Consider the following 23,414-nt stretch of genomic DNA (forward strand, 5'->3'; position numbering starts at 1 on the left):
CCAGGTCCTTATCCTCCCTTGTCTTGACTACTGTACATGTCATTTACTCCTGTCTGTATTCAATAGTATCTCATCTCCTTGCTCTAGTCCAGCAGTTAACATTTTTTGCCATTTGTACTCCTTTTAAATGCAATATATTGTTACTTTTATCCCCTACATCTGACATCAACATGCAGCAATGCTATTCTTCACTATATGTTCACAAATCAAAATCTCCACTACTATTTTTAAAATTTAGGCACATACCCTTTGGGAAAGCCAGGGGTACACATGCATGGACTAAAACCCCGGTTTGAAAACCGCTACAACAGGCAGCAAGTAAGTTCATACGCAATACAAATTATTTTGGCCTTCCTTCTACTGGTTTTCCCTGCTATTGCATAGGACTCAACATTCTCCTCACCTTTTAGTGTTCTCCAGAACTTTGATTTTTTTTTTCTTCATTTTTCACTCCCTTTATTATTATTATTATTATTATTATTATTATTATTATTATTATTAGGCCAGCCCCATGCCCATTGTTGCACTATTAGAGCATGTTAAACTTTTGTAAGGCATTTGGCTTAGTACCACACAGTATTCTAATGAAAAGAATAGCACTGCAAAATTCATATACCAAATAGTAAATTACTTTAAAAACTAGCTAAAAGAGCGATCTCAAAAATAAATTTTAATGAATAGTGATCCTCTAAAGGAGGTGTTTTTGTTGGAGCCTTATATGGATTTGCTGTTCATCCATTCTCAAAGATCTGGAAGAAAATATAAAATATAAAAATTTATCAGCAATAATGTGTCAAAAAGAGATAATGAGGTTGTTGAACGTATCAACAGGGGAGTATTGAAAAGGAGCAGGAAGCTGGTATTGTGTAAAGGATTGGTGAGACAGATATAGGATATTAAGTCTAGGTACAGTGTATACAATCCTGGGGGGACTGGTGCCTCCTGGCTCTGGGGGTCCCCCAATGGCCAATTGCCAACCGGGGGAGAGAGGAGGAGAGGGTCCCCCAGCAACCAATTACTGATCACAAACCCAAAGTGCTGCCAGAAAAACTAGAAGTGCCACTGGCGCTTCTCAGTGGGGGCACCAGCTGGTGCTCCCCACTCCCTGGCCAGCAAGGGTCAATTTGGGGGGGGGCATATGCCCCCTGTGCCCACCCTACATATCGCCTGTGAATACAGTTAAAAAAAGATGATATCAAACTAGAAATGGGTCAGACAGGCACCACAACATTGATTTGAAATCTGTAAACCTGCCTTAATGAGAGACTTAAGTAGCTTAGCTTATTTATTTAGCTTATCTAAAAAGAAGGTTAAAAGTAACTTGATAATGGTTTATAAGTACCTATGAATTTAAGATAGAAGTAACCTTCACTTTTTTTTTTTTTTTACAGAGTGTAGTTAATCCTTCAAAGAACTCATCTCAGAATGTAGTAAGTTCTCCATCACTTGAAGTCTTTTCAGAAAGACTGGCTGCCTTTCTGACAAATATGAAGCCTAACAAAGGAATTATGGGCTTGATAGATCAGGTTCTATGGCTTGTGCTATGAAAGAGGTTGGACTAGACTTACCATAAGTCAATTCTGGCATTTAAAATCTATGATATGACCAGCTAGACAACTAAGTGTCACAATCCACAATGATGAAAATGTATTCATCAAGATAATTGGACAGATACTACTTATGAGGCTAATACACACACACACACACACACACACACACACACACACACACACACACACACACAATCATGAATGATTCACTAGCAATTCACAGTTCAATTAAGCTAAGTTTAAAATATTCATGGTGTTGCATTAGTAAAAGTTCAATATGTTTTTCCCATTGTTGACAGAATAAAATAGATGTTCTTTTGAGAGGAAAAGGTTCAAAGTTTGAGCTATGTTGACTTTTGCACATTGCATCATATATCCTGCTTGCTTGTCAGGGAAGGCAGTTCACCTTTTCCTCACTAGAAGCTAAAAATATCAGTCTACAGACTCTCTCTCAAATAATATCTTCATAAGGGATTTTAGTGAGAAGTTGCCACTGATGACACTTCTGGGGGGTACCATGACTAGAAGCAATGGTGGTGGGAGTCCTAGATTACCATCTTTATTCAAATATAAGATGACCCACCCAATAATGAGCTTCTATATATAGAAAATGTATATGTATGATATAATTGTCTATGTATGGAATCTAATTATTGGATGCTTATTGTTGCTGGTAGGTGTTGTAGGGCTTAGGTCCCTTTCTTATGCCTTGCTTCCCAGTGACATCAGAGTGAGATCTGGGTTCGGCACCACCACAGTAGTTCAGGTGCTGCTCCTACTCATCTGCCATGTCTTTGATGTTCCTTTGATCTTTTCTTGGGAGGCAGTTCCCTTTAGGTGGCCCGAGGGGATCTCAACCTTGGGTTTTTTCGTGGGGCTCCAACTTCCCCTTTACCCCACCCTTACCACATCCATGGCCTGGGCAGACACTGCTCACCTCCAGGTCTTCCCCTGGATGACCTTGCCTCATCCATACTGCCTGCCTCGAAGGATTGGGCTGCCTTGGCCATCAGTCCTCCTGCATCTGTTCCTCATCTTCGGGCTGGCGCTTGGGTAACTAAACCTGCCCTGTCCAGGGTTAACTGCAACTGAGAAAAGTAACCAAAAATGGTCAGCATCTGCTGACGGGGTCCTGTGAGTCCATCTCCCAGGACCCTTGGTTACATGGGGGGGACTCATCTGTCCCTCCTAACCTAGTAGGTGTGGGAATGGGTGGCTGCCCTCTGCCCAGCCTCCGTCAGCCTTCTTGGCGCAACCTCCACAAGTCAGCCGGGACCAAGGGCTGGGCTGTTTTGGTCTTGCCAGCTGGTGTTGTTTGCTCCCCTCTCCTGGGGGGACTGATCCTCTGCACCTCTCTTGCCATGGTGCTGCCCTAGGCTGTCCACAGCACCTCAGGGCTGTCCCCAGCTGTGGTGCCTCCCAGTCAGAGCCTCACCATTCCCCTGTGGCATCCTGGGGGGCTGCTGCTCCCCAGTGTGGCTCCCTCACCCCAGTCTGGTCCTGAGGCTTAAGTTCTCTGACCCGCCTGTCAGGGTCCTCCAGCAGGCACCTGGCCTCTTCCCCTGGCATCCAGGGCTTGTGCTCCCTGGCTCTGCAGCCTCCACCTCTCTGCTGGTATTCTCCTTTTTCTCTCCCCAGCGCGGACTCAGCTGTGTCCCCAGCTGCTCCTTGAAGATCCCATGCTTCACCAAGGTCATGGCCCCTGCCTCCACCAATGCTTAGGCAGTTCCAGTACTGCTGAGCCTGCCCTGGCATCTCTCCCCAGCTGCTGCTCTTCATCACCCCTATGGTGAGTGGTTGTGAGGGCGGCTTTCGCCTTCCTTCTCACACTTATCTTGAATTTAGCCCCCTCTCACTGCTTAAGCAGAGAAAATAAATCTGGGAGATCAGGTAGTCCCCTTGCTCTTTGCCCCCTCAACTTCTTCCCCTAGCAGCTACTTCCAGTTCTCCTTACTGCCAGACTCTACTCTCCCTGAGCACATAGAAGGAAATTTTTTTTTTTTTAAATGACCTTGAAATAAGCATATCTGTAGAAATTTACATATAGCAACCATAGACTTAGTTAATCCAGAATTAATGCATTTTACCTCTTTTGAAGTTTATCATAAGTTTTTAGCACTGATACTCCATAAACACGCTTTTAAGTAGCACTTTGACACCTACATACATATAGAACAAACAATGCATTATATTAGTCCAAAGTCAAGTCTTATGATTTCTCTATTAGCTTGGGCCCCAGCAGAGTCAACAGCATTTCAAGCCGTGGTATCCCACAGCTGTATGTGTGTGTGTGTGTGTGTGTGTGTGTGTGTGTGTGTGTGTGTGTGTGTGTACTCCAGATACCAGCCAGAAAGCATTCATATGCTAATTAGCACCCCTTCATAACTGGAACTGGGTGTTCTTGTCACAAATCCTGGGATCCTCCTAAAACTCTCATAGGCAGATGGGGTGGAGGGCAATTTGGTCTGGCTTCACTTCATGGAGGGTGGGGCCATTCTAATCATATACAACAGGCTGAGAGGGGGCGACAGAAGGATTCCAGGTGAGTTGTTTGGGGTACCATTTGGTGATGTTTGCCAGATAGTTAAGGCTAGTGACAAGTGAAGAATAACTGAAAATGAGAAGGAAAGGCACAGCTCTGCTGTGGGAGTGAAGATGTAGAAAGATATGGAACATAGTGACTTACCATGACTTGAAAAATAGTAGGTGCTGAAGGGAACTGAGCTCATGGGTGTTATTATTCATTCTAGTCTGATGGTTTACACCAGTCTAGTTTTGGTAAGTTCTCATCATGATATGACTTTGGTTAAGGGGCAGCCAAGAAGGAAAGTGTAGTGGTCTAGGTGGATGTGTGGTTATCTGGATAGACTGATGTCTGGACTACCAGGGTAGAGAAAAAGGAGTTATTTTTGGAGCCTAGAATAGCATTGGCAGTTATGTATGGGAAAGTGGACCAACTGCTAAGAAGCAAGTTTAAAGAGTGAAAGCAGATCAAGAAATGAGAAGCCAAGAGTCTGATAGAGAATGGATGATGAGGGGGAAGAGGAGATAAAAGAAGGTAGGAAAGAAAGATGTGGTGGGAGTGGCAATTTCAAAGGAGATTTTATTGAAGAAAGCAACAAGGGAAGACTAGTCAGCATGAAGAACAGGAGAAGAAGAGAGAAGATCAGTAAGAAGAAATGAAACGGTGATTAAAGGGGTGAAGAAGACTGGTAGAATAAGCCAGACCTGTAAAGAAGGAGATGGAAGGAAGCAAGAGATGGAACAGCAGGTAATCTACTCCTGAGAATAAGAGCAGTAGTAACAGAGGAAGGAGAACTGAGAAGTTGGATGATGAATAGATATGAATTTTTATAGAAAAAAATATTGTTTGAAATTTTGGATGTTAAAGAGGAACATTTGAATAGCCTTGTTGCTTTTCCTAACCAGAAGTCTTGGAAAATTTTGTATTGGAGTGGAGAAGGTTATGAGGATTTTTGGAAACACCAAAAGAAGAAAGAGCTGGGGAGGAAGAAAGTGGAATTTCAGTAGTTGAAGTGATACAGCTGGTGATAAAGGAGAGGAAAGAAGGAAACTATAAGTGGAACTTTGAGAGAGAGGAGAGAAGGGAAAAAGGAGAGAATGATACAGAAAGGAACAAGGATAAAACAGGAGGAAGAAGAAGAAAGCCAAACTAGGAAAAGTAAGAAATCGTACATTTATGAAGTTCAAAAGAAGAAAGCCGACAAAGAGAGGGAGACAGGTTGAAGACAATCTCATTGGAGCTAATGTGGTCTAGGACTAATGGAGAGGAGAAAGTGGAAGGGTGGGGAGGAAGCAGAAAGGTATAGGAGAGGGGGAAAGAGAACCTTTTTGTTGAATGTTAAAGCAATAAAACAATTGGCAAAGACTACAGGGATGAAAAGGATTAGACCTGACTATGTCAAGCAACAGCATAGAAAATTTGTAAAGTGGTAAAGATGTGATTTTTCCATTTAAAAAAAAAAAAAAAAAAAAAGCATAATTCTGTGTATTGTATCTATAAATGTCAGAAGTGTGCTCTCAAGGAAGAGGTGGGGATAAGATTATGCTGATTTATAGAGTGGGATGAAAGCAGACATAATATATTTGCAGGAGTGTGGAATCCCATGGGACATAGACATGGCTTAATTTTGGGGTTTTGGGGGGTTTTTTGTCCCTACATACCTCGAGGTACCAGTGCAGCTCATGATCACTGTGATGGTGTGGCACATCACACAGGAGGGCAGGGGGGCCCTCCTGTGTACTCAGTGGTTAACCCGGAAGTGGACCAGAACTACTTCCAGTCCACTGGGGAGCATACCGGGGGGCCCCCTGCCTCCCTGGCTCAGCAATCAACTGCAGGGGGACCCTGGGTGCCCCCCACCCAGACCCAGGAGGCACCAGTTGCCAAGCCAGAGGGGCACAGGGGGAGCCCCCTGCACACTCTCCAGCGGACCCGGAAGTGGACCTGAAGTGCTTCTAGTCCACTTCCGGGTCTGCTGCCAAGTGCGCTGGGGAGCCCCCGTGCTCTTGTAGGACGCTCCATGCGCCCCAGCATCACAACACTCTCACGAGCCCCTGCTACCTGGAGGTATGTAGAAAAAACACTTAAAGCTGTCTCTACGTCCAAATTGCTGAATCTTTCCAAATAGATTCAGAGGGTTCCGATTTTCAATTCGGAGAGATTAAAGGGTCCTCTGACTTGAAGATTCGGCCACCAAATTGGGCCGAATCTCTACTGATTCGAATTGGGAACTGCAGCTTCACACAGCCCTAATGAATGCCTGTTTTCCCTCTACCTTTTTTGTGCACGTGATGGAGCCATTGGCTCAGAATTCATGATGATAAGCTGATAGGTTGTGTGAAGGTATCAGGAGGAGAAGTTAAAGGTACATAGATGATATGAACATAGTGGCTCATGACACTGTATCAATTGAGAGCAAATTGAAGCATACTGGGCATGTCTACATGAGATGCTTTACTACACAGTCTGAGACCTCACTGCTCATTGGGCCTCCCCTGGAGTGTCCATGGCCTCGGTGCTCAACCGTGGGCATCTGCGTGAGATGGTGACAGGCCTTCCCTCCAAGTACAGGGACAACATGGATACCCTTCTCCTGCATGGGGACTACAGTTATTCATCGCCAGCCTGAGGCACAAATGTCTGTAGAGCAAATACACACCATGTCTGAACCTAAGGTAGCCACTTCAGGTTCTCTTGGAGATACTTGCATAGCTAAGGTGTTTATTAGGAAATCCACTTTGCCTACTGGCACTCTGGTCCTGTCTGTAAAGAAAAAGCATGGGAGTCCCGTGCCTCTGCATGCATTACCAGGCACTCAACCAAATTGCCATCAGGAACTGATCCCCTGCCTCGATCTCAGAACTATTGGAATGACTAGGAGAAGCTCATGTCTTCATAAAACACTGCCTCTGTGGGGCTTACAACTGAACACCTGTTCAGTCCGGTGATCAAATAAAAACTGTTTTTTAAACATAGTATGGCCACTTTGAATATATGGTCATGCCACTTGGTCTGACCAATGCCCTGGCAACATTACAGCATCTGACCAGTGATCTACTATGAGACAGGCTTGACCAATTTGTAGTGGCTTACCTCAATGTGATAGCCTTATTTTCTCAGAGAACCTGGAATGGCACACCTAACATATTTGCATGGTTATTGAAAGATTTATAATGTTGATTGTATGCCAAACTGGAAAAAATTGCATTCAGACAGACCACTGTTGAATTTCTAGGATTTGTACTATCCCTAGGTGACATCAAGATGGATCCCAAGGAAATGAAGTTACTTGCTATTGGGCATCCCTATGTTTGGTTTGGGAAATATAACAATTCCTGGGGCTCACTAACTAACTTTTATAGGAGATTCATTCTGAACTTTGTACAGTTAGCAGCACCCCTCACTAGACTTTTCTGGAAAAATGTACCTTTCCATTGGGCAACAGAGACTCAGAGCACCTTTGAACAGTAGATAAAGGTCTTTGTGTTGGCCCCTTACTAGTCCATCCAGACACCAGAACTGTCTTCATTATAGAAATGGACATGTTAAACATAGCTATTGTGGCAGTGCTCTCACAAGGGTGTGGCCCTGAGGAAGTTTTAAATCCCCATGCCTACTTCTCCATGACGCTTACCTAAGTGGACCAAAATTATGGGATCCTGAACAAGGAGCTCCTTACTATAAAAGCTGCCTTTTGAAGATTGACCCACACTACCTGGAGGGGGTCTAATTGCCCTGTGCAAGTCTTCACAGACTACGAAATCCTCGAATTCTTTTGCACAGCCAAAGCTCTGAATCAGAGATGACTACGATGGATCTTATTTTTCTCACAGTTTGGTTCTTATGATTTCCTGCTGGGAAATCATAAGAATCAAACTGAGAAAGCAGACACTTTGTCCTGTAAGGGAGAACGTAAAATACACTAGGCAACCACCAACTTGAGCCCTGAATACATTTTAAAGCCACACAGCTTTGTAATTGCAGCTATAAGGGACTTGACGTCTGTAATTTGCTCTATCCCTGTTGCTGGTGTACCTATATCTGAGAGAGCCCTCCTGGGCAAAAAGGAACCAGAAGTTCAAGAAGGAATTATCATCATCTAGGGATGTATATATACATACTCCCAGGACCCACATATTTGTCTCCTCTTCAGTCCTCCTATGATGCCCCCTTGGACTACCATCTGGGAGTTTCAAAGACATATACCAAGTATAGTAGCTTTCTATTACTTCTGGTGACCTTGCATGAATGTCACAATCCACAAATTTGTAACATCCTGTGACACATGCCTTTTTGATCAAGTGTTTGTGCCAGAATCCCTGTGCTTTGCTCCAGCCCTTTGAAACCCCCAGCTAACCCTAATCTAATGGGTTCCTCTCAGTACTAATGGTAGTAGACCATTTCATGACAATAGTGCATTTCGTTCCCTGGGTTACCTACCGCAAAAGAGACAGCACAGCTCTGGGTGACCCATGTAGTCTGCTGCCACTGGCTCCCCAAATGGGTAATTTCAGACAAAGTGTCTCAGTTCACCACCTGGTTTTTGTATCTACTCAGTGTACCATCCCACATTTAATCTGCCTATTGCCCCTAATCCAGCAGCCAGGCTGAATGAGTCAATCAAGTCCTGGAGCAACATCTCCACTGTTACAGCAATTACCTCCAGGATAACTGGTTCTCCCCACTGGATCTTGCAGAGTTGGTTTACAACAATTAAGACCATGTTTCTACTGGTCAGAGTCTAATTTATTTATTTATTTTACAATTTATGGTTTTCATCCCACTACATGCTGAGCTACCCTTAATTTTTCTCAACCCTGTGGTCTCTGAAATGGATACAATATATTCATCAAATACAGGAAGGTTTGAAGAAATGAGTAGACCAAACTAAGGAAATGATAAATGATATGCTGATTGTCAAAGCCAGCCAGGCTTGGCAGTTTCATAGATTGCAAAGCCAGAAGGGACCCTGGAAGATCATTGGGTTCATCCCCCTGCACCAAGCAGGAAAGATAACTGGGGGTCAGGTGACCCGGGCAAGATGACTGTCTAATCTCCTCCTGAAGATTTCCAGGGTAGGTGATTGCCCTACCTCTGGAGGGAGCTTATTCCACAGTCTGGACACCCTGACTACGAAGAAGTTTTTCCTAATGTTGAGCCTGAATCGATCTTCCAGGAGTCTGTGGCCATTACTCCTGGTTTTCCCCTCGGGTGCCCTGGTGAACAGTTGCTCACCGAGCCCTTGATGGACTCCCCTAGTTTAGCAGTAAGCTGCTATGAGGTCCCCTCTCAGCCTTCTTTTCTTCAGGCTGAAGAGTCCCAGATCCCTCAGCCTTTTCTCATATGGCTTGCCTTTTAAGACTCTGATCATATGGGTGGCTTTTCTTTGGACTCTCTCAAGCCTGTCCACGTCCTTGTTAAAGCGTGGTGCCCAGAACTGGATGCAGAGCTCCAGCTGTGGTCTCACTAGTGCTGAGTAGAGCGGAGGAGTCACCTCCTTGGTTTTGTTGAAGATTCATTGATTGATGAACGCCAGAGTATTATTTTCCCTACTGGTTACAGCATCGCATGGCCGGATCATATTCACACGTGGTCTATTATTACCCCCAGGTCCCTCTCATTCGTGGTGCTAGTTAGTTTGGTGCTGCCAAGCCTGTAGGTATGTTGGGGGTTGCTTGTCCTGAGGTGGAGCACTTTACATTTCTCAGTGTTGAATTTCAGGTTCCGGTTTGCCCAACCTGCTAGTCTGTCTAGGTCTGCCTGTACCTGCAGCCTATCTTCAAGAGTAACCACACTTCCCCATAATTTAGTGTCATTCGCGAACTTGGCCAGTGAGCTTTTCACCCCAACATCCAAATCATTAATAAGGATGTTGAAAAGTACTGGATCAAGCACTGATCTCTGTGGGACACTGCTGCCCACTTCTCGCCAGGATGACACAGATCCGTTCACTAGGGAAGTAAATACCATTTAAAAAAATAATCTGTTTAACCTCCTCTAATTAAATTGGTTAAACAGTTAACCAATAACATATACCTAGTCCCGGCCAGGGGGTGCAGAACCCCAAGCCGGTGCCTGCCCCACCCTGCCCTGCCCCAGTATGGGGGAGGGGCTGCAGCTACGTGCCTGGAGCAGCGTGGTGTCCCCTCTTGGGCAACATTACTGCTGGGCGCCAGTTCCCAGAGCCTTTGACAAGGGGGGTTGGAGGTGGCAGCAAGCCCTTCCATACAACACTCATGAAGTCGGGTGGCAACAGCAGGCAAGGGGCTTTCCCAGCTAGCTGCAGACACCAGCAAGCTGAGAGGGAGGGAGCAGCAATGCAGGTTAGGGACAAGTTTAAACTTTAAGTAGCCTGTTATCTCCATCCAGTTGGCTTCTCAGCACATGTGAATGCGGGACACCGCTGCCCACTTCTCACCAGGATGATACCGATCCATTCTCTGTGTCCTGTCCTGCAGTCAGTTTCTTACCCACCTGACTGTTTCAGAGTTTAGCCCACAATCTTACAATTTTCTTGTGAGGACATCGTGGGGTACTAGATCAAAGGCCTTTTGGAAGCCAAGGTATACAAAGTCAACCTGCTCTCTTGTGTCCAGGTGGTGAGTTACCTGGTCATAGAAGGAGATGAGTTTGGTAAGGCAAGGCCTGTCTGTAATGAAGCTATGCTGGCTATCATTCAGTATCTTACCTTCTGCAAACTTATTGCAGATAGACTCCTTGATGAACTTTTCTAGGATTTTTCCTAGGATGGAAGCTAGGCTGACTGGCCTATAGTTATCCATGTCCTCCCTCCTGCCCTTCTTGTGGGTGGGCACAACATTGGCCCTCTTCCAGTCCTCAGGGACTTTTCCAGAGTGCCACGAGTTGTGGAAGAGTTTTGCCAGGGGTTCCGCAATGACTTCGGTCAGCTCATTCAGCACTCTCGGATGAAGATCATCCAGTCCCACTGACTTGTATATGTCTAATTATTTTAATTGGTCATACATCAATTCTACAGTAATAGTAGGAAGGTGATTATTTCTACCATTCTCATCCTGTACTCTACCTGGAGTTGTTTTCCCCTTGGTCTGGTGAAAGACCAAGTCAAAATAGTCATTCAGGAGTTCAGCTTTCTCCTGAGTGCTGGTAACCAGCTCTCCTGAGTTGTTGAGGAATGGTCCCACACTCCCATTTGTTTTCCTCCTGTTCCCTATGTATCTAAAGAAGTACTTCATATTGGCCTTGATTCCTGTTGCTAATCTAAGTTCAGTCGCTGCTTTAGCCTTTCTTATCTGTTCCCTGCAAATGTGGGCCATCATGGAATAGTCCTTTTTGGGGCCTGCATTGTTTATAAGCCTCTTTCTTAAGAGGACCGTGATTTCCCTGTTTAGCCAAGAGGGCTTCCCAGCCCCTCTGTTACCTTTTCTCTCCATCATAACGGACTCCCTTTGTGCTTCAAGGATCGTGTCCTTAAAGAACAACCACTCTTTGTGCACACCTTTTGCCTTCAGTCCCTGGTCCCACAGCACTTTCCCTATTAGTGACATTTGAATTTTTGAACTCCAAGACTTCAATTCTATGATCAGATTTGTCTGCCTTATGTTGGACAGTGAACATGATGGTTTTATGGTCGCTGTTGCCCAGACTTCCCTCTATATTTAAGTCGGTCACCAGGTTGTCTTCTTTGACCAGGATCACGTCTAGCAGAGAGTCACCTCTGGTTGGCCCATGACCTCCTGAGTCGAGAAGAGCTCCTTGACACAGGTCAGGAAGGATCACAACTGATCCAACTTGGCTGAGTGTTCCTCCCAGGAGACGTCTGGATAATTAAAATCGCCCATGATGACCATGTCACGTGCACGTGGAACCTCAGTCAATTCTCAGGTGAACTCCAAATTGAGTTCCTCCCCCTGGTTTGTTGGTCTGTAGTATATACCTACTATTAGGTCTCTCTTGCTGTCCCTCTTCCCCCCGCAACTTAATCCAGAGGGTTTCAAGCTGTTCATTTTTGGAGCTGATGTCAGCCTCCAAGGAGGTGTACTGCTTTTCCACATAGAGAGCAATGCCACCACCTTTCTTCCCCACCCAGTCCCTTCTATGCAGGGGGTAGCCCTCTATAGCTATGCTCCAGTCATGTGAGGAGTCCAACCAGGTGTCCGTAATCCCTACTAGATCATAATGCCCACTGGAGAGGGTGGAGGGCTAACTCCTGCTTGTTCCCCATGCTCCTGGTGTTAGTATATATAGGAACCTGAGTCCTCCTACTGAGGCCCTCGTCTTCCTGTCCTGCTGATGAACTATTCCCTCAGCTCCCACAAGAGTGGCTCTCCCAGTGTCTCTATCTACAGGGCTTACTTGTATGTTGGTCCCTGGACATGTTTGAATTTGTGTATCCCCGTCCCCCAGCAATATTATATGTGGTAGGCCAAAAGGTATGGTTATCAGGACACAGTCCTAAACCCCTGGTCTAGAGGCTCAAAGCACCAGCTCAGCACTCCACCAGGCAATAATACATGGATGAAGGTGGAATAGAAGGGAAAGGGGTGAAAAGGCCTCCTACTCCTGGCCCAGATGGGCTCCAGGGCTCCCAGTTGTTGATTGGATCCTCCTGCCTATAGAAGCCTTCCTATTTTCTGTGAAAACTGTTTGAACAACAAGGCTTTCACTGGTTTTGGACAGCCCTGTTGTCTCCTTGCTTCTGTATCCTGATTCTGGATCTGACCACTGATGGCTTAAGAATGGTATTTAAAGGTTTGCTTTTTGGGAATTGGCTTATAGATGTAGATATAGATATATGCATTAGAATGGTTCAGGATGGGCAGCAGGGGTTAATTGATTTCTCAAAAGCCTGGGTCTCAATATAGAGTTTTTCAGCCTTCAATATAGAGTTTTTCAGACAGGCTGTCTAACACAACAAGGCCAATGGATATACACACAGCCTAGGAAACTGGGGGCATGTACCACACTGTTCCATAACATGAGATAGGGTGGTACCAGCTAACAAGGCCTGGGCGGGGGGGGCTTGAGTCCTGGTTTTGGGGGAACAGGAGAAGACCCTGAAAAGACTAATTTAGTATGTGTGCATGTGATGAGCTATATGGACAGTGTGACAAACACAGAGAGACCAACCAGCCATAGCCATGGATCAGAAGTCATCAAGAGGAAAGAATACAAAAGCAGAGACTTGAGGGTAACAAAGGGTCCCTTCTTTCCTGTCCTGCCTGAGTCATCCTTCTCCCCGAGAGGGGTCACAGGACTCCAGGAGAGGTCCCTGAGGCCACCATGGACAGAGGGCATGCCATGAGATCATTTCATCCACTCCACTGGAGGGGGGTATGGGCCTTGGCATCCCACCTCTAGGCTGCTGACATCTGACACCTAAGAGAAAACCTCAGAGCAAAGCCTGCATCCTGGCCAGATGTCTCCTGACTCTGATGACAGGCCTAGGATTGAAAGTATATAGAATTGCTTGATGTTTTTATTGGGTTTTTTTCTGTTATCACTGTGTATCAATAACTTTGCCTATTATCAAATGATCAGTCTGAGAGTAGGTCCCCACACCGAACATGGCCTCTGGGTTCTAAATCCAAAACCAGCAACCACCTGTTGCTGACCCTGTCAGGACTTTGACCTCTGCCTCTGCCTTGTGACTTGGACTTGGGTGATTTGGAACTCAGCAATCCCAATTCTTATGACTTGCTCCCCGACCTTGCCATGCCTGTCATCTCAGCTTTCATTTGGACTCTGACCATCTGGCTTCAACCTGGCTATCGGCTGATGTTAGCCACTAGGCAGACTGCTTATGTCTTGGTGCATGACAGCATCCTTTACAGAAACCATGCTGATATTTTTCCCCCTTGTATATCATATTTATCCATGTAACTGTTAATCTTATTTTTATTATAGATTCTACCAACTTGCCAGGGATAGAAGCGAGACTTACCAGTCTGTAGTTCTCAGGATCACCTCCAGACCACTTGTTGAAGATGGGCATTATGTTAGCAATCTGGTACAGAGCCTGTTTGTAATGATAGGTTATGTATAGGGAGATACCTAAGATGTTCACGGTGTAGCAGTGGCTTTAATCTCTCTCTTTTTGCCACTGACCCCTTCACCACTGACTACCCGAGAGGCAGTTAATGCCCAGTTTTTCCCTTTGGGAAAAGGGGGGAGGAGGAGAGGGGAAGGAGCATGTTGAAAAGTGAGAGATTAAAGGTGCCACTGCACCATGAACTTCTGCTGCGATTTAGGTAGGTGCCTAGTTATTTACTATTGTCCACAGTGCTGCAGTGTTACACTGGAGTTCCTTCAGAACTGCCAAGATTTTGGACGTGGAACCTCAGTCAATTCTCAGGTGAACTCCAAATTGAGTTCCTCCCCCTGGTTTGTTGGTCTGTAGTATATACCTACTATTAGGTCTCTCTTGCTGTCCCTCTTCCCCCCGCAACTTAATCCAGAGGGTTTCAAGCTGTTCATTTTTGGAGCTGATGTCAGCCTCCAAGGAGGTGTACTGCTTTTCCACATAGAGAGCAATGCCACCACCTTTCTTCCCCACCCAGTCCCTTCTATGCAGGGGGTAGCCCTCTATAGCTATGCTCCAGTCATGTGAGGAGTCCAACCAGGTGTCCGTAATCCCTACTAGATCATAATGCCCACTGGAGAGGGTGGAGGGCTAACTCCTGCTTGTTCCCCATGCTCCTGGTGTTAGTATATATAGGAACCTGAGTCCTCCTACTGAGGCCCTCGTCTTCCTGTCCTGCTGATGAACTATTCCCTCAGCTCCCACAAGAGTGGCTCTCCCAGTGTCTCTATCTACAGGGCTTACTTGTATGTTGGTCCCTGGACATGTTTGAATTTGTGTATCCCCGTCCCCCAGCAATATTATATGTGGTAGGCCAAAAGGTATGGTTATCAGGACACAGTCCTAAACCCCTGGTCTAGAGGCTCAAAGCACCAGCTCAGCACTCCACCAGGCAATAATACATGGATGAAGGTGGAATAGAAGGGAAAGGGGTGAAAAGGCCTCCTACTCCTGGCCCAGATGGGCTCCAGGGCTCCCAGTTGTTGATTGGATCCTCCTGCCTATAGAAGCCTTCCTATTTTCTGTGAAAACTGTTTGAACAACAAGGCTTTCACTGGTTTTGGACAGCCCTGTTGTCTCCTTGCTTCTGTATCCTGATTCTGGATCTGACCACTGATGGCTTAAGAATGGTATTTAAAGGTTTGCTTTTTGGGAATTGGCTTATAGATGTAGATATAGATATATGCATTAGAATGGTTCAGGATGGGCAGCAGGGGTTAATTGATTTCTCAAAAGCCTGGGTCTCAATATAGAGTTTTTCAGCCTTCAATATAGAGTTTTTCAGACAGGCTGTCTAACACAACAAGGCCAATGGATATACACACAGCCTAGGAAACTGGGGGCATGTACCACACTGTTCCATAACATGAGATAGGGTGGTACCAGCTAACAAGGCCTGGGCGGGGGGGGCTTGAGTCCTGGTTTTGGGGGAACAGGAGAAGACCCTGAAAAGACTAATTTAGTATGTGTGCATGTGATGAGCTATATGGACAGTGTGACAAACACAGAGAGACCAACCAGCCATAGCCATGGATCAGAAGTCATCAAGAGGAAAGAATACAAAAGCAGAGACTTGAGGGTAACAAAGGGTCCCTTCTTTCCTGTCCTGCCTGAGTCATCCTTCTCCCCGAGAGGGGTCACAGGACTCCAGGAGAGGTCCCTGAGGCCACCATGGACAGAGGGCATGCCATGAGATCATTTCATCCACTCCACTGGAGGGGGGTATGGGCCTTGGCATCCCACCTCTAGGCTGCTGACATCTGACACCTAAGAGAAAACCTCAGAGCAAAGCCTGCATCCTGGCCAGATGTCTCCTGACTCTGATGACAGGCCTAGGATTGAAAGTATATAGAATTGCTTGATGTTTTTATTGGGTTTTTTTCTGTTATCACTGTGTATCAATAACTTTGCCTATTATCAAATGATCAGTCTGAGAGTAGGTCCCCACACCGAACATGGCCTCTGGGTTCTAAATCCAAAACCAGCAACCACCTGTTGCTGACCCTGTCAGGACTTTGACCTCTGCCTCTGCCTTGTGACTTGGACTTGGGTGATTTGGAACTCAGCAATCCCAATTCTTATGACTTGCTCCCCGACCTTGCCATGCCTGTCATCTCAGCTTTCATTTGGACTCTGACCATCTGGCTTCAACCTGGCTATCGGCTGATGTTAGCCACTAGGCAGACTGCTTATGTCTTGGTGCATGACAGCATCCTTTACAGAAACCATGCTGATATTTTTCCCCCTTGTATATCATATTTATCCATGTAACTGTTAATCTTATTTTTATTATAGATTCTACCAACTTGCCAGGGATAGAAGCGAGACTTACCAGTCTGTAGTTCTCAGGATCACCTCCAGACCACTTGTTGAAGATGGGCATTATGTTAGCAATCTGGTACAGAGCCTGTTTGTAATGATAGGTTATGTATAGGGAGATACCTAAGATGTTCACGGTGTAGCAGTGGCTTTAATCTCTCTCTTTTTGCCACTGACCCCTTCACCACTGACTACCCGAGAGGCAGTTAATGCCCAGTTTTTCCCTTTGGGAAAAGGGGGGAGGAGGAGAGGGGAAGGAGCATGTTGAAAAGTGAGAGATTAAAGGTGCCACTGCACCATGAACTTCTGCTGCGATTTAGGTAGGTGCCTAGTTATTTACTATTGTCCACAGTGCTGCAGTGTTACACTGGAGTTCCTTCAGAACTGCCAAGATTTTGGAGCATGTCTTCCCTGCCAGAATTCTCCTTGTGCCATAGCTCTAGCACATTTGCTTAGCTCCCATCGCCCTGCTCAGCCCTGTCCCATGCTATACTTCTTGCTGACCTCCATTACTTCTGCATCCCTAACAGCCTGCACACCTACCCCACAGTTCTTGCCTCCAAATGTCACCACCTCCTTGCTGCCCCCTTATTCAAACTACCCCATCCCCAAAACTGTTGTCAGCCTCCTCTATTCATTTCCATGCTTATTGTATATTACTCCAGACCACACTCGGAAACTCTGGGATTTCCAAAGCTGTTCTCTGCATCATTGATTTAGCTGAATCTAAGCATATATTATATGTGATGTTTGATACTAGGGATGAGATAGGTTAGACTTTAAAATTTTTAAACAATAAGAATATTTATAATGGTAAAGCATTACCATTTAATGTTTAGCATGGGACACAGTCCAGTGGGGAAGGAAAGGGGTGTAGTGCTTTAGGAGCAAGCAGATGGCAGGGCAGGCCAGAGGCAGGAGTGAGGAGGAGGGGAGGGGAAAGGTCAAGGGGAAACTAGTACCCATAGCCTATGAGGTTAAAGAAGAAAAGATAGGGTGGCCTAATGATTTGTCAATTAAGCAATTAGCTGCTCATTCACAGGTGCTGAGAAGCCAGCTGAATGGAGGTAACAGGCTACTTAAAATGTAAACCGGTCCCCAATCCAAATTGCATGCTTACTCCCTCCCAGCATGCTAGTAGCTGCAGCTGGCTGGGAAAGCCCCTTCTCACTGTTTCCACCCCTGGTTCATGTGTGTTGTCTGGAAGAACTTGCTGCTGCCTCCAACCCTTCCTGTCAAAGGCCCTGGGGAGTGGCTCCCAGCCGCAGTGGGGTCCAAGAGGGTCTGTGTGCAGCCCCTGGCTCCCCACGCTGCTCCAGGCAGGTGGCTGCAGCCCATACAGGGGCAGGGCAGGGTGGGGCAGGCACCAGCTTGGGGCTCTGCACCCCCTGGCCAGGACTAGGTATGTGTTATCAGTTAACTGTTTAACCAATATAATTTGAGGGGGTTAAACAGATTTTTTTTAATGGTATTTACATCCCTAGTTGATAGGTAGCTTCCATTGACTGTCTTGGTGGATCAGGCACCTACTCTGGACTCATTCAAGAAACATTTGGATGCTCATCTTGCTGGGATCCTTTGACCCTAGCTGACTTCCTGCCCCTGAGGCAGCAGGCTGGACTTGATGATCTTCAAGGTCCCTTCCAGCCCTAATATCTATGAAATCTATGAAATACTGATGGTTTTGGACACTTCTAATATTTCTGCTTGCAATACTTGTTTGTATGTACTAAAGAGGAATGTTGGGATCATACATATTATAGCTGAGTAAAGTTTGAAATTAAATGTAATAATCTTTTTCAACCAAACCGGCAAAGATGACAATTCTGAATAGCATGGTATAGGATCATCCAGATTTTCTTGGAAATCATCAGTGGGGGTAATACTGAAAACAATTCTCCTTCGGTTTTAACAAAGATTTTTGTTTGCTCCTATAGTTGAAGTAAAAATTGAAGTTGTGCTACCTGAGAAAGAGAGGAACAAGGAAGAAATCTCACCCAATGGGAAAGCCAGCCCGCTTACTTACAAAGTAAATGGAACTGTCTGTCATTACCATCTTGAAGAACATCCCATCTCTATCAACCCCTATCAGAATCTAAAGGATGTGGTAGAAGCCTCTGTGTGCCATGTGAAGGACCTGGAGAATGGGCAGTAAGTATTATAATCCTTACAGTTACTATCATCAACTGATTGTCATCAACTGAAATGCTTTCACCTTGGAGCTGGCCAGTCCACACAAGTCTGTGAAATCTAGTGTACGTGACTCCAGTTCGGCAAAGCACTTGAGCATGTTCTTCACTAAAATGTTGAGTTTAGGCTTATACTGAATGGAGGCAAACCTTTGCTTAGTTGAATGCATATTTAAATATTTTGCTAAATTAGGGCCTTTATTGCTACCCCTCCCCCCCCCTTTTTTTACCACTTAGGAACCCCACTCCTTTTTTTAACATGAGCACTTTTGTCTTAACTTAGCCAAGAGGATCTTCTTTCTGCAGTCAGTATAATTTGAATTTAGTAAAATAGGATGTGGTGTAGCCAAGGCCAAGTTGGTCATTTTTTTTTTATGAGAAGATCATGGGACACCAGATCAAAGGCTTTTTTAAAGTTCAGATATATGATGTCACCTGGTCATAGAAGGAGATGAGATTGGTCAGGCAAGACCTGCCCGCAACAAACCCGTGCTGGCTGTCCCTCAGGATGTTGCCATCATCCAGCTTGTCAAGAATGGTTTCTTTGATTTTTTCCAGAATCTTTCCAGGTATCAAGGTCAAGCTGATTGGCCTGTAGTTCCCTAGATCTGCTTTCCTCCCTTTCTTGAAGATGGGTACCACATTCTTCCAATCTTCAGGTACTCCTCCTGAGCGCCACAAGTTTTCGAATATCTTTGCCAGTGGCTGGGCTATGATGCCTGCCAGCCTCTTAAGTACTCTGGGATGCAATCTGTCAGGACCAGCGGACTAGAAGGTGTCCAGCCTCTCAAAGTGTTCCTTTACAAGGTCTACACCAATGCTGGGTATAAATTCACCCACACCCTGGCCATCCTGCATCATGCTTTGCAGGGCGGTCCCTTTGGGTTGATGAAAAACTGACGCGAAGTACCCATTAAGCAGGTTGGCTTTGTCTTGGGTGTCAGTTGACAGTTGTCCCATTTGGTTTAGCAGGGGTCCAATGTTACCCTTGCTTTTCTTTTGATTCCCCACATGTCTGAAAAAGGACTTTTGATTTTCCTTGATATGTGTAGCCACCTGGAGTTCAGGTGCAGCCTTGGCTTTCCTGGTTTGCTCCCTACAGGTACGGACCAGTGCAGAATAATCCTGCTTTGTGGTAATTCCTGTCTTCCATCCTTTATAAGCCTCTCATTTTAGGCATATGAGGTCCATGAGTTCCCTGCTGTGCTTTCAGGATCGCTCCCTTAAGGAGCAACCACTGCTTTTGGACTCCCCTCCCTGTCGGGTCATGGCCCCTTTAGGCTTCGATAACAAGCCTTTTGAGCTTATCAAAGTCAGCTTTCCTTAAGTCAAGGACTTCTGCATTGCTGACTGACTTGCCAGCTTTGCGATCGATGGTAAAAATGATCAGCTTGTGGTCACTGTCTCCCAGCTTTCCTTCAATTCTTAGGTCACTGACTAGATCATCCCCTTTAGCCAATACCAGGTCCAGCAGAGCTTTACTTCGTCTTGTTAGTCCATAAATTTCTTGAGTCAGGTAGAGCTTATCCATGCATGTGAGGAAGCTTTGTGACCGTTTGGATTTGGCTTTTCCCATGAGATGTCCGGGTATTTGAAGTCTCCCATGACAACCATGCACTGAGAGCGTGCAGCCTCAGCCAGTTCCCTGGAGAATTCCTGGTCAAGCTCTTGTTCCTGGTTAGGAGGTCTGTAGTAGACTCTTACCACTGTGTCCCCTGTAACACGTTCCCCATGTATTTTAACTCAGAGGGTTTCCAGTTGTCCTCCCTGGGTGCCACTGTCAGCTTGCAGGTGTACACACCTTGACATAGAAAGCTACACCCCCACCCCTTTTTCCCCACACGATCTCTCCTGTGCAGGGTATAGCCGTCTATACCTGTGGCCCAGTCATATGTGGAGTCCCATTATCCCTATGAGATTATAGTCATTTTTGTTTAGGAGGAGGACTAGTTCCTCCTGTTTTTTCCCCAAGTTCTTGGCATTGGTTTACAGATATGTAAGCGTCCCATTGGAAGCCCTAGGCTTCCTTGCACTCCCAGGAGGACACCGTTCCAGGGGTTGGGTAGGAGTGGATTCCCTTCAGAGCCCTAACCTGTTGGTTTTGTAGTAGTTGCCTAGTAGGCTTGCTTTGGTGGTTGTCCACCCATCCCCCAGTGGGCTTAGTTTAAAGCCTGGTCGAGCAGGTCAGCCATTCTGGCTGAGAAGAGCTTCCTTCCCAATGAAGTTAGGTGGAGGCTCTCTTCCCAGCAGACCACTGCCTCTCTCACCAGAGAGTGGACTGTGATCATGGAAGCCAAAGCCTTCACAATGACACCAGCACCACAGCCTCAGTTGACTACCTCAATCTGTCTCTCCTTCCTCAGCCCATGATCCGCAACTGGGAGGATTGAGGAAAAAAACACCTGTGCCCCCAACCCTCCAAGCCCTGCTCCCAGAGCCCTGTAGCCACTCATGACCTGGCTGGGATTGCTCCGAGCCATGTCACTCGTGCCCGCATGGATAAGGAGCATAGGGCGGTGGTCGGAGGACTGGGTAAGCTTTGGGATCCTTTCCACTACGTCCCAGATATGGGCCCCGGGAGGCAGCAGACCATCAGGGTGGCAGATTGCTCCCTCAGTCCCCCTCAGGAGGGGGTTTCTCACAATGACCACTCTGCGTTTTGCCTTAGGGAGAGTAGGGATGGTAGCTGTTGGTGAATCTCCCTTGCCTGCAGGAGCTGGCAGCTCTGCAGGCTCTACTGGGGCTGCAAGAGGTTCATACCTGTTGCAGAGCTCCAGAGGGGAGGGGACTTTGGGGTCATTGACCACCTTGGTCCAACCCCCTGGCTGGACAGTGTGGGAAATCCTCAAGTCCTCCCTTGTCCTGCAAGGTGACCTTGGTCAACTGTCAGCAGCTGGCAGCTTTGCAGGCTCTACTGGGGCTGCAAGAGGTTCATACCTGTTGCAGAGCTCCAGAGGGGAGGGGACTTTGGGGTCATTGACCACCTTGGTCCAACCCCCTGGCTGGACAGTGTGGGAAATCCTCAAGTCCTCCCTTGTCCTGCAAGGTGACCTTGGTCAACTGTCAGCCATCATGGGGTAAAGGGCCTGGCAGTAGGAGTCAATCTCCTGCTTTCCATGCCTTATGGCACGCAGTTTGGAGTTCAGTGGAGCCTTTGACTCCAGCTGCACCCTGAAAACTGGGAGCCTCCATTTGCCACTGTAGGGATGAGCCGTGGGCTCCAGGTAGCTGCAGCGAGAACTGCCTGGTGGCTCCTCCCCACTACCACCGCTGGGCAGTTCTTGCTGCAACTGCCCACAGCATGTACCGCGCTATGCCGGGCTGCCCTGTGTCTTTGCTGCCATCACCACTGCCTCTGGGCTGTCCAGCAGGGCAGCAGTGGCAGGGTAGCCCAGTGAGGCATGGGCTCCAGGTGGCTGCACTGAGAACCGCCCAGCAGTAGTGACGAGGAGTGCCTGCTTTCCCCACCACGCTGAGCATCAGCTTCTGTCCTGCGCTGCTGCTGCTGAGCCTGGGCGGGTGAGCCCAGAGCAGGCGTAGGGTCAGGGCTGTGCAGCACAGGTCCCTGCTGATACTGTGGGACTGGCGCCAGAAGCAGCACCAGCCAGAAGGAGCCGCCACCACCTGGGCTGCCTAGGAAGGCAGTCCCATCATGGAGCCTGCAGCAGAACAGGCACAGGGCAGGGTGGGCCAGGTCAGGGCTGTGCTACGTTTCCATTGATCCACTCCAGCAGGGGTGAATCCAGAGTGGGTATGGGGTTGGGGCTAGGACTGCACGCTGTTGGCAGTGGCGAGGAGGTGCTGCAAGGCATGAGGGCTCACATGAACACACAAATCAGAACAAAAATATTTTTAAAATAAAATTAAAATATGTTATTGTTAATGTTTCAGTTTTAATATATAATTTGTTTTTTTCCAGTTCCAAGATGGCAAACCCCCTTCCCAAAAGGAGTAGTTCTGGGGGCAAGGGGAGAGACTTGTAGCGGTAAAGGTCAGGGGTTAGGGGGCAGGACTTCCAATCCCAAGATGGCAACCAGGGAGCAGGGCACCTGTCAAGGGGCAGAGCTACTCTTGCGGCCCTCGACAGCTCACCAAAACTCCTTAAGCGGCCCTCGACCCAAAATAATTGCCTGCCCCTTACTTTAGATGTGAATAACTGATAAATCCTGTCTAAAGTGTAATGTGTGCCAAGGGCCAAAGTCTAGTCATAACATCTGATGAAGTAGAATGTTTGCAAACACTCATGCCTCTGACCCAGTTAGTCTCCAAGGTGTCACCCTGCCTTTTTCTTCTGCCTTATAAAATACCCTGTTTATTCAATTTGAAGATGAGGTTTTTCTCTAAAAATAAAGCCTCATCTTAGAATTGAGTACCTTCAGGCAGCCTGGGCCTTGTGCTGTTCTCTGGCTCTGAGTGGTTTACCTCACTACTCTCTGGGTCCCTACTGAACTAGGGAGAGGCAGGGGAATCAGCCCAGAGCCAGAGAGCAGCCTGAGACCCAGTACTGATTCCCTTACTGCTTGCTGTATGGCTGTGTACTAGGTACTACTGTTCCCTAGTTCTGGGCTGATTTCCCCCACCACTCCCTGGCCCAGCAAGGAGCCAAGGAGCAGTGAGGGAATTGGCCCAGAGCCAGAGAGCAACCCAAGATCCAGCCCATAGCTGGAGTGGTGAGGAATCAGGACTGGGTCTCACTGCTCTGTGGCTACAGGCTGATTACCCTGCTGCTCCCTAGCTCTGCTCTGGATCCTGCACTGCTCCTTTGCTTCCTG

At 46.8% G+C, this 23,414-nt stretch overlaps 1 protein-coding gene across 1 annotated transcript in view; it reads left to right on the forward strand.

Annotated features, from left to right (window-relative positions):
- AIFM3 (apoptosis inducing factor, mitochondria associated 3) overlaps positions 1–23,414 on the forward strand; it is a 186,289-nt gene that overhangs the window by 19,089 nt on the left and 143,786 nt on the right. The window contains exon 2 of the mRNA XM_025216616.1: positions 18,391–18,604. Within this exon, the coding sequence (XP_025072401.1) occupies positions 18,391–18,604 (214 nt within the window). The remainder of the gene's footprint in view (positions 1–18,390; positions 18,605–23,414) is intronic.

The sequence above is a fragment of the Alligator sinensis genome, unplaced genomic scaffold, assembly GCF_000455745.1.
Source record: "Alligator sinensis unplaced genomic scaffold, ASM45574v1 scaffold295_1, whole genome shotgun sequence".
Lineage (NCBI taxonomy): Eukaryota > Metazoa > Chordata > Crocodylia > Alligatoridae > Alligator > Alligator sinensis.